At 52.9% G+C, this 13728-nt stretch overlaps 1 protein-coding gene across 1 annotated transcript in view; it reads left to right on the top strand.

The window, feature by feature from the left end:
* ARSG (arylsulfatase G) overlaps window positions 1-13728 on the top strand; it is a 101410-nt gene that overhangs the window by 42848 nt on the left and 44834 nt on the right. The window contains exon 2 of the mRNA XM_068978939.1: window positions 6471-7128. Within this exon, the coding sequence (XP_068835040.1) occupies window positions 6911-7128 (218 nt within the window). The 5' untranslated portion in view covers window positions 6471-6910. The remainder of the gene's footprint in view (window positions 1-6470; window positions 7129-13728) is intronic.

The following is a 13728-nucleotide window of genomic DNA, read 5'->3' as shown; positions in this document are numbered from 1 at the left end:
AGTGATATCTCAGTAACACAAAAAGAAAAATACAGAACAGAAAACGAAGCTTTTCCTTTGCATCCCCTTTTGAACTGAGACCGCAGCACCCCAACCCCAACACTCCTTTTTTTTTTTCCCTCTTAATTTTGGCTGCACTGGGTCTCTACTTGCAGCGCGCAGGCTTAGTTGCCCCGAGGGAGGTGGTTCCTTGGTTCCCCATAAGGGATCGACCTGAGTCCCACCAGGGAAGTCCCCCCGCCCCCGCCCACCACAGACACTCCTAGGGGATCTTTCCGAGTTGGGCTGGCCCCAGAGTGACATGTTGGGGTCTCAGGATCAAGGAGGAGCCCCGAGGAGGTTCATCGCGCTCAGCGGCGAGGATCCATCTGACGCCGGGCACCAAGTCAGCCGCACCTTCCCGGCTCTGGGCTTGGCGGAGGGCGAGGCGAGACTGAAGGCGGTGCTCTTGCCAGAGCTCGCGGGCGGGCGCCTGGGCGGGCACGCCTCCGCCTTCAGTGCTGCGCCCTGGGCCCCTGGCAGCCTCACCTGGCGGCCGGTCCCACCTGGACTCACGCGGGCTGGCACACGGCTCCTCACCCCGTCGTCTCCCCGCCGCGCCGCGTCCCCAGCCAGGCAGCCGGGGGCCCTGTTCCGATCCCACGCTGGCGCGGGAGAGGCCGTCTCACCCTCGCCCTTCTCCGCCCTGCTGTTGCCGCGGGGCTCGCCCGCCCCCGCGCTGTGCGCTCCTAGGGTGTGCGTTCCTGCAGAACCTTCCAGAACTGCGAGTCTTGCTCGCTTCTCTCCCGGGTCCGCTGGAAAGGTCCGCTCCTCAGTGGGGCCGCCCCTGACCTTCCGTAACCCACAGCCCCTCGCCTGCCCACTCCGGGTCCCCTCCGGGTTCGTCCTCTCTCTGACTCGCCCCCTGGGATCTTCCCACCCTCTCGCCCGCCCACAGCAGGGGGTGCCAGGCGGGCAGTGGGTTCCATGTTTCATTCACTGCTGAAGCACAGCGCCCGGATCGAGACTGCCCCTCGGTCCACGTCCCCCGATGGGTGATGTCGGATCATTTTGGACGCGTGGGCAGCTGGTGCCCCGGGGCCTCCCGCGTGACTCGCGGCTGCGGCAGCGCCTCCGCCCGCGCTCCGACTTGCCGGGCGAAACCACAGAGCTCTGCCCAGAGATCACACCCCCCTGGGCCTTTGTCTTTCTTGGCCTCAGCTCATCCGAAGCTTTGTCTTTGGAAAACCAACAGAGCGCTCTGCCAGAGAGGGCCGCCGGCTGTCTTGTTGTTTCAGCTGTTTGGAGGCCCTCTCGTGGGCCGCTTGGCCGGGGGCCCCTCGGGCAGCCAGGGTCAGGTGACCGGCCTCCCGCCGGCGTGCGGACTGCGAGCGCGTCTCCAGGTGGCCTCCTCCGCGGGTTCTCGGCGCTCCTGGCCACAGACTGCATCGTTGCCTCGTCATGAGCACCTTTCCCCATCAGCCCACCCGGATCCGAAGAGAACCAGGAATTAGCAGGCCCAGCGCCTTGCTTGCTTTCCCCCGAGGCTCCCGGAGAAGAGCACAGGCCCTCGCAAAACTGATCAGCAGCTAGAGTTCCCTGTCCTGCAGCCTGAGGACACAGGCCGGGCTCCTGCTCCCGCAGCAAGATCTGTCCCAGACAGCCTTTTGTCTTGGCCCTGCCCTGAGGCTTTCGGGATCTTGGTTCCCTGACCTGTACCTCTGCGTTGGGAGGGCAGACTCTAAACCACTGGACCACCAGGGAGTTCTGCTTGGATGGCACACATGGGCCTTCCTTGGAGGGGTTTGTTGAGTAGGGTGGTCAGGTAACTTCCAACCCAGTGGACGGAGGGGGTGAAGGCTTTATTTGCCTTTTTTTTTTTTGGCCACACTGAGGAGCACGTGGGATCTTCCTTCTCTGACCAGGGACTGAACTCTGGGATCTTCGCTCTCTGAGCAGGGACTGAACTCAGGCTCCCTGCGTTGAAAGCGCCAAGTCTTAACCGCTGGGCCACCAGGGAAGTCCCGCCCCCTCTCTTCCTAAGCCCGCAGGAGATCTCCTTGCCTGTGACCACACCCCCTTCTGAGCTGGGAAGTGTGATGTATAAAGAAAATTGGGGAAAGGGACCTCAGATAAGACACTGAGCTCAAAGTCTCAGCCTGAATATTTATTTGTGAATTTTTATGTGTTGTTATTATCATCTGGCCTTGCCATGCGCACTGTGGGGCTTCCCTGGTGGCTCAGATGGTAAAGAATCCGATTGCCATTCAGGAGACCTGGGCTCCAACGCTGGGTCAGGAGAAGCTCACGGCAGCCCACTCCAGTGTCCTTTCCTGGAGAATCCCATGGACAGAGGAGCCTGGTGGGCTACAGTCCATGGGGTGGCACAAAGTCGGACACGACTGAGTAGCTAACACACAGGACCTTGTGGGATCTTTGTGCTCACCGACCAGCATGGAGCCCGTGCTCCCTGCATTGAAAGCACAGAGTCCCAACCCCTGGACCACCAGGGAAGTCCCTGAGCTTGGATATTTAAAAAAGCAATAACAGCCCAGCTTTACTGACGTACAGCTGGCAAATCAAAACTGCATTGCTTGCCTGCCGTTCAGTCACCGAGTCGTGTCCGACGCTTTGCTACCCCATGGACCGCAACATGCCAGGCTTCTCTGTCCCTCACCGTCTCCTGGAGTTTGCCCAAGTTCATGTCCACTGTCATGAACTGTATTTGTTGTCTGAACAATGTATTGTTTTGATATATACATACATTATAAAATGACCGCAGTCAAGCTAATCAACACATCCGTCATCTCATATGGTCACCTTTGCAATTGTTTTGGAGGTAGGAACACTGAAGGTCCGCTGTTGGTGAATCTGAAGTTGGCAGTGCCGTTTCGTGAACTCTGCTCAGCGTGCTGTACCTTAGGTGCCCAGAAGTGGTTGGTTCCGTATAACTGAACGTTTGTGCTTTGACAAGCTCCCTTCCCCCACCCCCGGCCGCTGGCAGCCACCATCCCCTCGCTGCTTCTGCGCGTTCTGCTTTGTTAGATTCCACACATGTGAGAGCACTGTGTGAGACCAGGAGAAATTTGTCTTTCTGTGCCTGGCTTATTTAATTTCGCAGAACATCCTCCAGGTTCATCCAGGTTGCTATAAATGCAGAATTTCCTGCTTTTCTTAAGGTCCACTAATTCCATTGTGAGTGTGTAATACGGCGCATTTTCTCGACCTGTTCACCGTTACTGGATACTCGGGCTGTCGTGAGTAATGCTGCAGTAAAGGCGGGTATGCAGGTATTTCTTCAAGATCGTAGTCTCATCTCCTCTGGATATACCCTGAGAAGTGGGATTGTGGGATTCTCTGGTCGTTCTATTTTAATGTTCTGAGGAAGCTCCATACTGTTTTCCATAATGTCAGCCTGGATCTTAACCAAGGTTCGTGGCTTGGAGTCCTTTCTTTGAAGGTCTGACTTGCTTTTTCCCTTTAGTTAAAAACAATAAGTGGGGGAAAGTATTAAATGTCTCCCTGGAGGCGTGGGTGTGGAGGAGAAGGATGGTGTACTGGCCAAATTAGCTTATTTCCATTCTATAAAAATTGTAAGGACTAATGATCCTCTTTGAAAAACCTCAGAGGAATGTTTTATCATAGAATTCATAAGAAAGACAATCTGTTTACTTCTGTTCCCACCTTAACTTTAACTTCCTTCTTCAGTGGTTTTCCCCCACTCCCCGGGAGGTTTCATGTTGGTTCATTCTGAAATGGATTATGGATGAAGAACTGGAGCGCTCTAGGGTTCCAAGCTAAGTGACTTTGAGAAGAGAAGCTTCCTCTGACTGTTGCTCATGGTCGGAAGCCAGTACAGTGAGACAAGTCAACAAGTGTTTGTGGGCCCACTCTGTGTGCAGAGGCTTTTTCTTCTAGAAAGGGAGAAGTCTTTGGGGCCTCAAGATCAACAAAGACCAGTTGAATCTAATTGAGTTTGAAATATTAACTTTCCTTTTGGAAAACGGAGGAATTTGCATTTCTGAACAATTGATTCATTGCCCTCCAGATGACCGTGGCTGTTGACTTGGAATTCCTTTTATTTTGATGAAGTGCATATCTGCCTCTCCTTCTGAGTTTATCTGGATCTTCCAGAACTTACATTGCCTCCAGCCGCTCCCATCCAGCCTGTTGGCCATTGGGTTGGCTGGCTGGATCTGTGGGCTGTTCATTCTTTCCTCAAAGGCAACGATACAGATGGCATCTCTCAAAACCCCAGCCCTAGTGTGTGCTGTGCTGAGTCGCTTCAGTCGTGTCTGACTTTCGGTGACCCCATGGACTTTAGCCCGCCAGGCTCCTCTGCCCATGGGCTTTCTCCAGGCAAGAACACTGGAGTGGGTTGCCCCACCCTCCTCCAGGGGACCTTCCCAATCCAGGGATAGAACCCATTCTCTAACCCGTCTCCTGCGCTGGCAGGCGGGTTCTTTACCACTAGCGCCACCTGGGAAGTCCCAGCCCTAGTAGCATCTTTATTTATTATAATTTGGTTCCCCTTTAATAGCTTGGGTATTCCATAGAGACTTTTAAAATCTGATCCAGAATTTCAAGTCTATGTCTCCTCACCAAGCTAGTCAACTTAGGGCTTTTAGGTGAACTGGGGGTAACATGGTTTTATTCTGCGTTTCCATTTGCAGCCTGCAGTTGAAAGCATAACCTTCCATTTCTGTCTTTCAAAACTCAACCTGATTCATTGCTTTTGTGTTTTTCCACGGAAGCTGAATCATCTCTAGTTATGTTAATCGCCTCCAGTCAGGTTTGTTTTCTTCTGGGACCAGAATCTTAATTTTTGTTTGTCTGTTAGTGGCTTCCTTGGCGGCTCAGATGGTAAGGAATCTGCTTGCAGTGCCGCAGACCTGGGTCGGGAAGGTCCCCTGGAGGAGGGCGTGGCAGCCCACTCCAGCGTTCTTGCCTGAAGAATCCCAGGGACGGAGGAGCCTGGCCGGCCACAGTTTGTGGGGTAGCAGAGAATCGGACACGCCTGAGCGACTAACATGCTTCCCTTTGTCTGTCTTGAATTATTTGGTTTATCGTGTGTTGTGACTGTGTGGGGTCTTTTGCTGCGGGTGGGCTTTCTCTAGCTGTGGGGAGCGGGGGCTGCGCTCTCGCTGCGGAGTGCCGCTTCTTGTGGCCCTTGCCGTGGAGCACAGGCTTCTGCAGCTGCAGCACGTGGCTCGGGGGCTGTGGCTTGTGGGCGTGGCTCACGGTTGTGCCCCACATCATACATCATGCGGGGTCTTCACCGAACAGGGGTCGGACCCGTGTCCCCTCCATTGGCAGCTGGACCCTTAGCCACTGGACCGCCAGGGAAGTCATTGATTTTTGTTTTTTTTCCCTTAAGTATCTTGCTACTCAAAATGTGATCCAAAGACTACATTAGAAATACAGCTTCCAGGTACCAGCCTCACCTGGTGAACCTGCATTTCAATAAACCCTCCAGTTGACTTGTATGTGCATCAAAATGTGAGAAGCACTGGTTGATTTAAGATTTTCTCTTTACAAATTACATTGTCAAGATGTAAAGGGACACATTTCCATTAAACGCTCTTTGGACATTTTTTCCTAACATTTTATTATGAAACATTTCAAATGTACAGCAAAGTGGAAAGAGTTCTACGGTGAGCTCCCTGGACTGTCCACTCAGATTCAACCATTAACTTAATTATTTTCCTTTCCTTTCCCGCCAGTTACTTTCTATCAAGAACTGTGTACAGACGGACTTCCTGGGCGGGTCAGTGGTTCAGACTCTGAGCTCCCGCTGTAGGGGCCTGGGCCCGGTCCCCGGTCTGGGCGCTGCAACCCTGCATGCACAGCGCAACCAAAAAAAAAGGGCAGAGCGCTCTTTCATTTGGGATTTCCAAATAAATGCCAATCAATTCCACGTCATCAGGACTTGGTGCTCTCACTGCCAAGGGCCCAAGTTCTATCCCTGGTTGGAGAACTAAGGTGCAGCCGAAAACCCAAAACAGCAACAGCAACAAAACCCGCAAACAAACAAAACTTGAACAGCTTGACTGTTAGAAAGAAGCAGGACTTGGTAGTAAGGGTCTCACCCTTTTAGAATCCTCGATCGGTTTGACACGTTTGCGCTTGGTTTCTCCTGAGTCAGAGAAACGTGTTGGGGTGGCAGTCGGGGAACACTGGTGTTTCGCAGAGTGGGGTGCTGGGTCTTGCCCCCCGATCTGGAACACGGGGCCTCAGAATGCTCCCCCATACGGTGAGCGGGTTCAGACATCACCCCTAATGTTGATTCCAGCCCTGTAATCATCAGTCTATTGCAGATATTATTAGCATCACTAATTCTCAGGTGGAGAAACTGATGAACCCGTTCAATACTCGAATAAGAAGGAAAACATGTGTTGGCATGGGAAAGTGATTATTTCCTAAGCTACTGAGAAAACACAGCTGCACTGGCAGCTTTAACTCTGTTTTCTTGTCGATTTCTGTTCTTTCAGGAAACCTTACAGACACACGAAGCCTTCCACCATCTGGAACTCAGAAACTCAACTGGGGAGGACTGTGGCTTCTGGACCGTCCAGGTGTCTCACAGATGTGAGCGTTTGTCCCGCACTCGCCAGCTGGAGCCCTGAACAGCTGCACGGCCTGTGCTCCGGCTCACACAGCCCTGGACTGAGGGGTCGTTTCCCAAGTGGCCGAGAGCAGCTGCTGACACTGTGGTCTGACGGCCACACACTGCCTGCCACCTCCCAGGGCTGGGCTGGAGAAAGGCTCCTTCGGGGCTGGAGTCTCCTGACTCTTGAATTAGGGTTCCAGGTGGGGGCCTCGCTTCTGTAGCCCCCAACATCCCTGTAGGCATCCCCATCACCCCCCCGTGTCTTCCCGGCAAACTCCCCCACCGCCTCACTCCGCAGGCTCGGAACCCTCCCCGATCACCATGGCCTGGCTTTCCCTGAAGGCCCTGTTGGTGGGGCTGAGTTTCCTGGGATGTCTTTATCCTCTCGTGGATTTTAGCTTCAGTGGGGAAACAAGAGGCCAGAAACCGAATTTCGTGATCATTTTGGCGGATGACATGGGGTGGGGTGACCTGGGAGCCAACTGGGCAGGCACGAAGGACACTGCCAACCTGGACAAGATGGCTGCAGAAGGAATGAGGTGAGTGCTGGGGGTGCCAAGCCAGGTTTCTTTGGATGTCCTATCCTGACTCTTTGGGGGAAGGGGGCTGTGTAAAATCACTTAGAGAGCAATTGCTGGGTCCATGTTGATTTAATTAACTGACTGATGAATCGGTTTTTCAGCCAGTACAGCATCATGAAGAAATCCATCCATCCATCCCTTCATCCATCCATCCGTCCATCCACCCCTTCATCCACCCATCCATCCTTCCATCCATCTCTTCTTTCATCCATCCATCTCTTCATCCATCCATCCACCCATCCATCCATCCACCTATCCCTCCATCCCTTCATCCATCTATGCATGCATCTATCCAATAATACTTTTTTTTTTTGGCTGTGCACCTCAACTTGTTGTGATCTTAGTTCCCTGCCCAGAGGTCAAACTCAGGGCCCTAGCAGTGAGCACACTAAGCCGGAACTCTGATAACACTAACTTTGTGTGTGTGTATATTAGGAAGTGGAAACACAAAGGTGAACAAGATAAAAATCCTTGCCCTCAAGGCTCTTAGTGGAGACAGGTTGGAAGGAAAGCACACATTACAGTCTAGTCCACAGGCTTGCATCAGGAGTTTCTGGAGTCTGTGGGGAGGGTGCGGACCCCAGCCTGGAAGTTTAAGGGAGAAGGTGACCTTTGGAGAGTGACTGAAAGTCAGTGGGGCACACAAAGGCCAAAGGACTTAATTGTGAGCTGACAGGATTTATGGCCCATGTATGGCGCACTTAACTCTGAAGACCGCGGAAAGGAAGAGGGGTGAGTATCTGAACCAGTCCAGGTGTTTATAAATTTTTTGCTCCAGTGCAGCTTTCCCCTCTTTGAAAGTGGGACTGAGAAAAGTGTCGGGCTTCCAGACTTTGGGTTTTCCTTATTGGGTGGATGTTGCTCTGACTGGCTGGATCCCGTCTGTCAGGGTTAAAGTCCTCTGGTGGGGAATCACCCCCGCCGGCCTGTTGGGACACGAGCATCCTCATGCTTAGAGCTTTCCCTGAGATAGGGACCCTGTGGTCCCTGCATCTGGTGTCGCTCACTCCCATCCATCCTCCTCCCCTTGGCCAAGAGGAAGTTTCTAGAAACATCTTCAAAGGCGTTTGGTAACCCTAAGGATAAAATCTGAACTCCAAGGAGCAGCGAACGAGCCCAGCCCATCCCCTGCCCTGGCCCTCCGCAGGGCCCCTCCTGCTGGACCAGCCGTGGTCGCCTCCGTGCCTTCAGCTGTTTTCTTCCTCTGTTTAATCCTCATCTATGTAATTACTTCTTTCGTGGTTGTTTGGTTGCTCGTCTTGTCCAACTCTTTTTTAAATGTAACTATTAGTTTGTATTAGAGTATGGTTGATTACCAATGAGATAGTTTCAGGTATCTAGCAAAGCGATTCAGCTATACCTGCACGTCTATCCGTTCTTTTCCGGATTCTCTTCCCATGCAGGTCATTGCAGAGTGTTGAGCAGAGTTCGCTGTGCGGCACAGTAGGTCCTTGTGGGTTATCCACTGTGTAGATGATGATCAGTTTTTCTTGATACACTTTTCACTTGTTTGTTGTTATTCAGTCGCTAAGTTGTGTCCAACTCTGCGACCCCATGAGCTGCAGCACACCAGGCTTTCCTGTCCTTCACTGTCTCCTGGAGTTTGTGAAGTCGTGTCCATTGAGTCGCAGACACCATCTAACCATCTCATCCTCGGTTGTCCCCTTCTCTTCCTGCCCTCAATCTTTCCCAGCATCAGGGTCTTGTCCAGTGAGCTGGCTCTTCACGTCAGGTGGCCAGAGTATCTGAGCTTCAGTTTCAGCATCAGTCCTTTCAATGAATATTCAGGTCTGATCTCCTTCATAATGGACTAGTTGGATCTCCTTGCAGTCCAAGGGACTCTCAAGAGTCTTCTCCACACCACAGTTCAAAAGCATCAATTCTTCAGTGCTCAGCCTTCTGTATGGTCCAGCTTTATGGTCCAATCCACTTTCCTCTGCTGCTTAATTGGTTTCCTTCACCGTCTGGTTCCCAGTTCCGCGTGGGGTCCTCGGGATGGCTTACCTGGCTGTCTCAGGTATCCCTGACATCATCTCTGCTGCTCTTCATGGTGACTGCTTGACCAGCTGACCACCTGTGTTGGGTGCAAAAGCATCAGCCCCAAATTCACGTCTGCCCAGAGCCTCAGAATGTGACCATATTTGGAAATCGGGTCTTTGCAGATGTCATTAGTTAAAGATCCCTGTGATGTCTTACTTGATTGAGAGTGGCCCTCAGCCCAGCCACTGCTGTCCTTGAAGGAAGAGGAAAGGACGCAGAAGAGAAGGTGAAGTGAAGATGGAGGCAGAGGCTGGAGTGAGGTACCCCCAAGAGTTGCCAGGCAACCATCAGAAACCCGGGGGGAGGCCTGGGATGGGCTCTCCTGATGAACCTGCAGAAGGAATCAGCCCTGTGCCATCTTGATTCCAGGCTTCTTGCCTCCCAAACTGTGAATCAGTTTCTGTAATTGCAGGCCCCGCGGTTTGTGGTCTGTTACGACAGCCGCAGGAGGCTATGCAGACCCCTTCTAGCTCCTTCAGGAGGAGAAATGCCTCGTCTGCCCTCCTCGCCTGTACAGCTGCACCGTGCCTGGCGCCTAGGAGACAGTTCATAAATATCTGTTCGTCAATAATTGGGCTTCAGGAGTTCCAGGTGCTTTGAAATGTCAGCCCAGATTTTTCATGTCAGATTTTTTCTTTTTCTTCCCAGGGAGAGTTAATCCCTAGCATTGACCAGAGCCTCAGCGGGAACTGGGTTGCCTAATGCTCAAGGACTTCTGCTTTGTACATTGAGTGGGTTTGTGGGGAAGTATGTGGCCCCTTATTTAAACCGAGATTTGTGAGGCCCCGGGCTCTCCTCGCGAGCTGTCCCCACCTGCGTGCTCAGCCCCAGCGGAAAGGGCCTCTCGGGGACCAAAGGCACACGCACCTGGGGGGCTCTCCTCCCTTCGCCCTGGCTGTCGCAGCCTTGTGACGGGGCCCTCGGGCCTGTGTCGACAGCTTTTCACTCTGCACTTTGTTGACAGGAAAACGCGCTTCCTGTGAGGCCAGGGTTGATTCATTGCAGGCTTTTCCCTGCCTGCCTGCTCGCCGCTGGTGGGGAGCCGTGACTCTCAGAAAGAACACTTATTGCCAAACAGGGGCCAAGGGGGACTTGAGAAACTCTCTCTCCTGTCATCTCCCTTTCTTCCGTGTGCTCGTTTCTTAGGATTGTGGCAACCAGTTCCTATAGACGAGCTGGCTTCTGTGAGGAAGAATGAAATATCGGGGTTTCCTGGTGGATCAGTGGTTAAGACCCCTCACTCCCACTGCACAGGGCGAGAGTTTAATTCCTGGTCATGGAACCAAGATCCCACAGGTCGAGGGGGCATGGCCAAAAGTAAATGAATGCATGAAAGAGGGAGATAATGCCATTTGCAGGAACGAGGATGGGCTCAGACACGGTCATAGCAAGTGAAGCGAGGCAGAGAAAGACAGATACCACGCGATATCACTTACGCGTGGGATCTGAAAAAACTGACACCAGTGAGCTTGTTTACAAAGCAGAAACAGATTCACAGGTGTAGAAAGCAAACTTAGGGTCGCCGAAGGGGAGAGGTGAGGAGGGGTGTCAGGAGTTTGGGATTAGCAGATACGCAACAGTGCATATGAAACAGGTAAATGAGAAGGACCTGCCGTGCAGCACAGAGGGTTATGTTCAGCGTCTTGTAATAACCCATCACGGGAAAGAGTCTGAAAAAGAGTGTCTCAAAGGAAGGGAAGAAGTGGGGGTTTGGGCATGCAAGCTAGGAGATGTAGAGTGGGTGAACAGGACCCTACTGTGGAGCACACGGCGCCGCCTTCAGTGTCCTGTGACAGCACACTGGGAAGGATGCGAGAAAGAATGAGTGTGTGTGACCCAGTCGCTCTGCTGAGAGCAGAAATTAACAACACTGTAAAGCAACCACACTCCAGTAACCTTTACCAAAGAAGGACAGGTATATAGCGGTGGCGCAGCTGGTGGAGAATCCGCCTGCAATGCGGGAGACCTGGGTTCAGTCCCTGGATGGGAAGATCCCTGGAGAAGGGCATGGCTGCCCACTCCAGCATTCTTGCCTGGAGAGTCCCCATGGACAGAGGAGCCTGGAGAGCCACAGTCCGTGGGGTGGCAAAGAATCAGACACAGCTGAGTGGCTGAGCGCAGCACACAGTGTGGATATACGGACTTCGCCGGTGGCTCAGTGGTAAAGAATCCGCCTGCCAATGCAGGAGACTCGCGTTCAGTCCCTGGATGGGAAGATCCCCTGGTGAAAGGAATGGCCACCCATTCCAGCATTCTTGCCTGGGAAATCCCACGGACAGAGGAGCCTGGTGGGCTACAGCTCATGGGGTCGCAAAGAATCAGACAGAACTTAGCGACTAAACACCAAGAGCAACTGGAGATACGTTAGCTGTGGTTTGTGTTCTTAGAAACAGTACACGTTTGAATTGTCCATGTGAACTGGCTTCTCTGCATGTTGTGAAGTCTGAGAGAGAACTGTGCAGGAGAGCAGACCCAGGGGAGGCCCCAGGGAATCTGTGTGGACCGTGCATGCCGGACCAGAACCTGCCATAATAGTAACTAACCCGTCCTGAGTGCTTGCCAGGCGCCAGGCCCTGGGCATTGCCCTGTTCGGTTCTTGCCACGACCCGAGGCTACACTTCTTCCACAGGTGAGAGACTCAAGGTCAAATAACTGGCAGAGAGTTAGTGAGTGGCGGAATCAACATCCTCCCGTCGAGAGCCTTCTCGTTAAGGGCTGGGTGGGAGAGGGGAGTTTGCCAAGAGTGTCCTTCAAGGCCTGGGCTGGCTTTGCCAGGAAGAGGGAAGGCAGCTGTTGAAGGGGGTGGGGATTGGAATCTCGGTAGTTTTCCTCCGTTTGAAGCTGACAAAGGATTTGTGTGCTGCGCAGGTGGAAGGGGTGGCTGAGGGATGTGGCTTAGTCGTCAACCATTGTTTTCTGGTTTGGTTTTCTTTTTGGCCTCACTTTGAGGCTTGTGGACTCTTAGTTCCCCAGCCAGGGATGGAACCCCTCCAGTGCGAGCCTGGAGTCCTAACCACTTGACTACCAGGGAGGCCCCCATTCATTTCTTTTTCAGTCTGACTATGGTCCATGCAGTTCCCCTGCTTCCGTGATTAGCAGCTATTTGAATCTGACCTTCAGAACTTAGGGGCTTCCCAGGTAGCTCAGACGGTAAAAAATCTGCCTGCAAGGCAGGAGACCCCAGTTCAATCCCTGTGTTGGGACGATCCCCTGGAGAAGGGAATGGATACCCACTCCAGCTTCTTCCCTGGAGAATTCCATGGACAGAGGAGCCTGGTGAGCTGTAGTCCACGGGGTCGCAAAGAGTCGGATGTGACTGAGCAACTGACACTAACACGTTCGGAACTCAGGGAAGGTCACAGGGGCTGAGTGGAGCCTGTTTTCTGCAAACGAGAAATGGGGGACGTGGAAAGGCTTTCATGCCTGGGAGGGCCCCACAGGACCCCGCGCGGTTTCGTAATTCACCTACAAGACTCTGTTATTTCTTGGTGCACAGGCAGGGATCAGCTGTTTCTGTGACCTATGCAAGCATCCTCTTGGTGGTCGTCTGTCACCATGGAGACGTACGACATAGTTCGTGACTGTTATTCACACTGTACATTTCATTCCCATGACTCGTTTATTTTGAAACTGGGAATATGTCCCTGTTCGTCTTCCTCGCCCATTTCTCTCATTCCTGCTCCCCTTGGGCAAGAACATGTTTGTTCTCAGTTTTGTTGTCTTGGTTCATCTGTTTTCCTGTTTTGCAATCCACATATACGCCAAACCATACAGTAGCTGCCTTTTTCTGTCTGACTTACTTCACTAAGGATAGCATCCATCCATGCAGCTGCAGATGGGAAAAGCTCATTCCTTATTGTGGCCGCGTAGGAGTCCGCTGCCCGTGTGCACCGCGTCCCCTTTGGTCCATCAGCGGACACTCAGGTTGCTTCCCTGGCCTGATTGCTGTAGACAGTGCCGCAGCGAGCATAGGGGTTTAGGTCACGGCACCTGGTAAGCATGCTGGCTTCTGCAGGTTCACTCGTGATCTATTAACTGGGCGCAGTTGCCTTCTCGTCTTCCCTGTTTTGCCTTCTCTGCCCTTAATTTCCTTCTGAGGCAAGTCCCTGCTGCTCTGCGGTCACCCCTGCAAGGTCAGAGGCCCCCAGGAGCTTGAGGCTGTTTCTAAAAACGGCCCTGGTGAGGAATGAATTGAGCTGTCGGTTTGAAGCAGGAGAGGAGGGGGCAGGGCACAACCTTTAGAAGAATGACGCAGCCTGAGGACAGGACACCAGCTGATTGGAACCCAATGGGCCCAAGATGGCTGGCCAGCTGGCTTCCGCTAGCTCTTGCGCCTCAGTATATACTCACTGAAACACGCAGAGAGCTAAATGACACACCCTCAGGCACCATGATAGTTACACAGCTAACCACAAAAGGTCAACAAGTGGGCGGTGGCCCAGTTCCTGGAAATCCCCACCCCTTCCCCAAAATAGCTGGCATGTTCCTCCCCCTGATTAGCCTGTGAAGTTACCCACC

This window comes from Capricornis sumatraensis, chromosome 8, assembly GCF_032405125.1.
Source record: "Capricornis sumatraensis isolate serow.1 chromosome 8, serow.2, whole genome shotgun sequence".
Lineage (NCBI taxonomy): Eukaryota > Metazoa > Chordata > Mammalia > Artiodactyla > Bovidae > Capricornis > Capricornis sumatraensis.
This window is presented reverse-complemented; position numbering and strand designations above follow the sequence as displayed.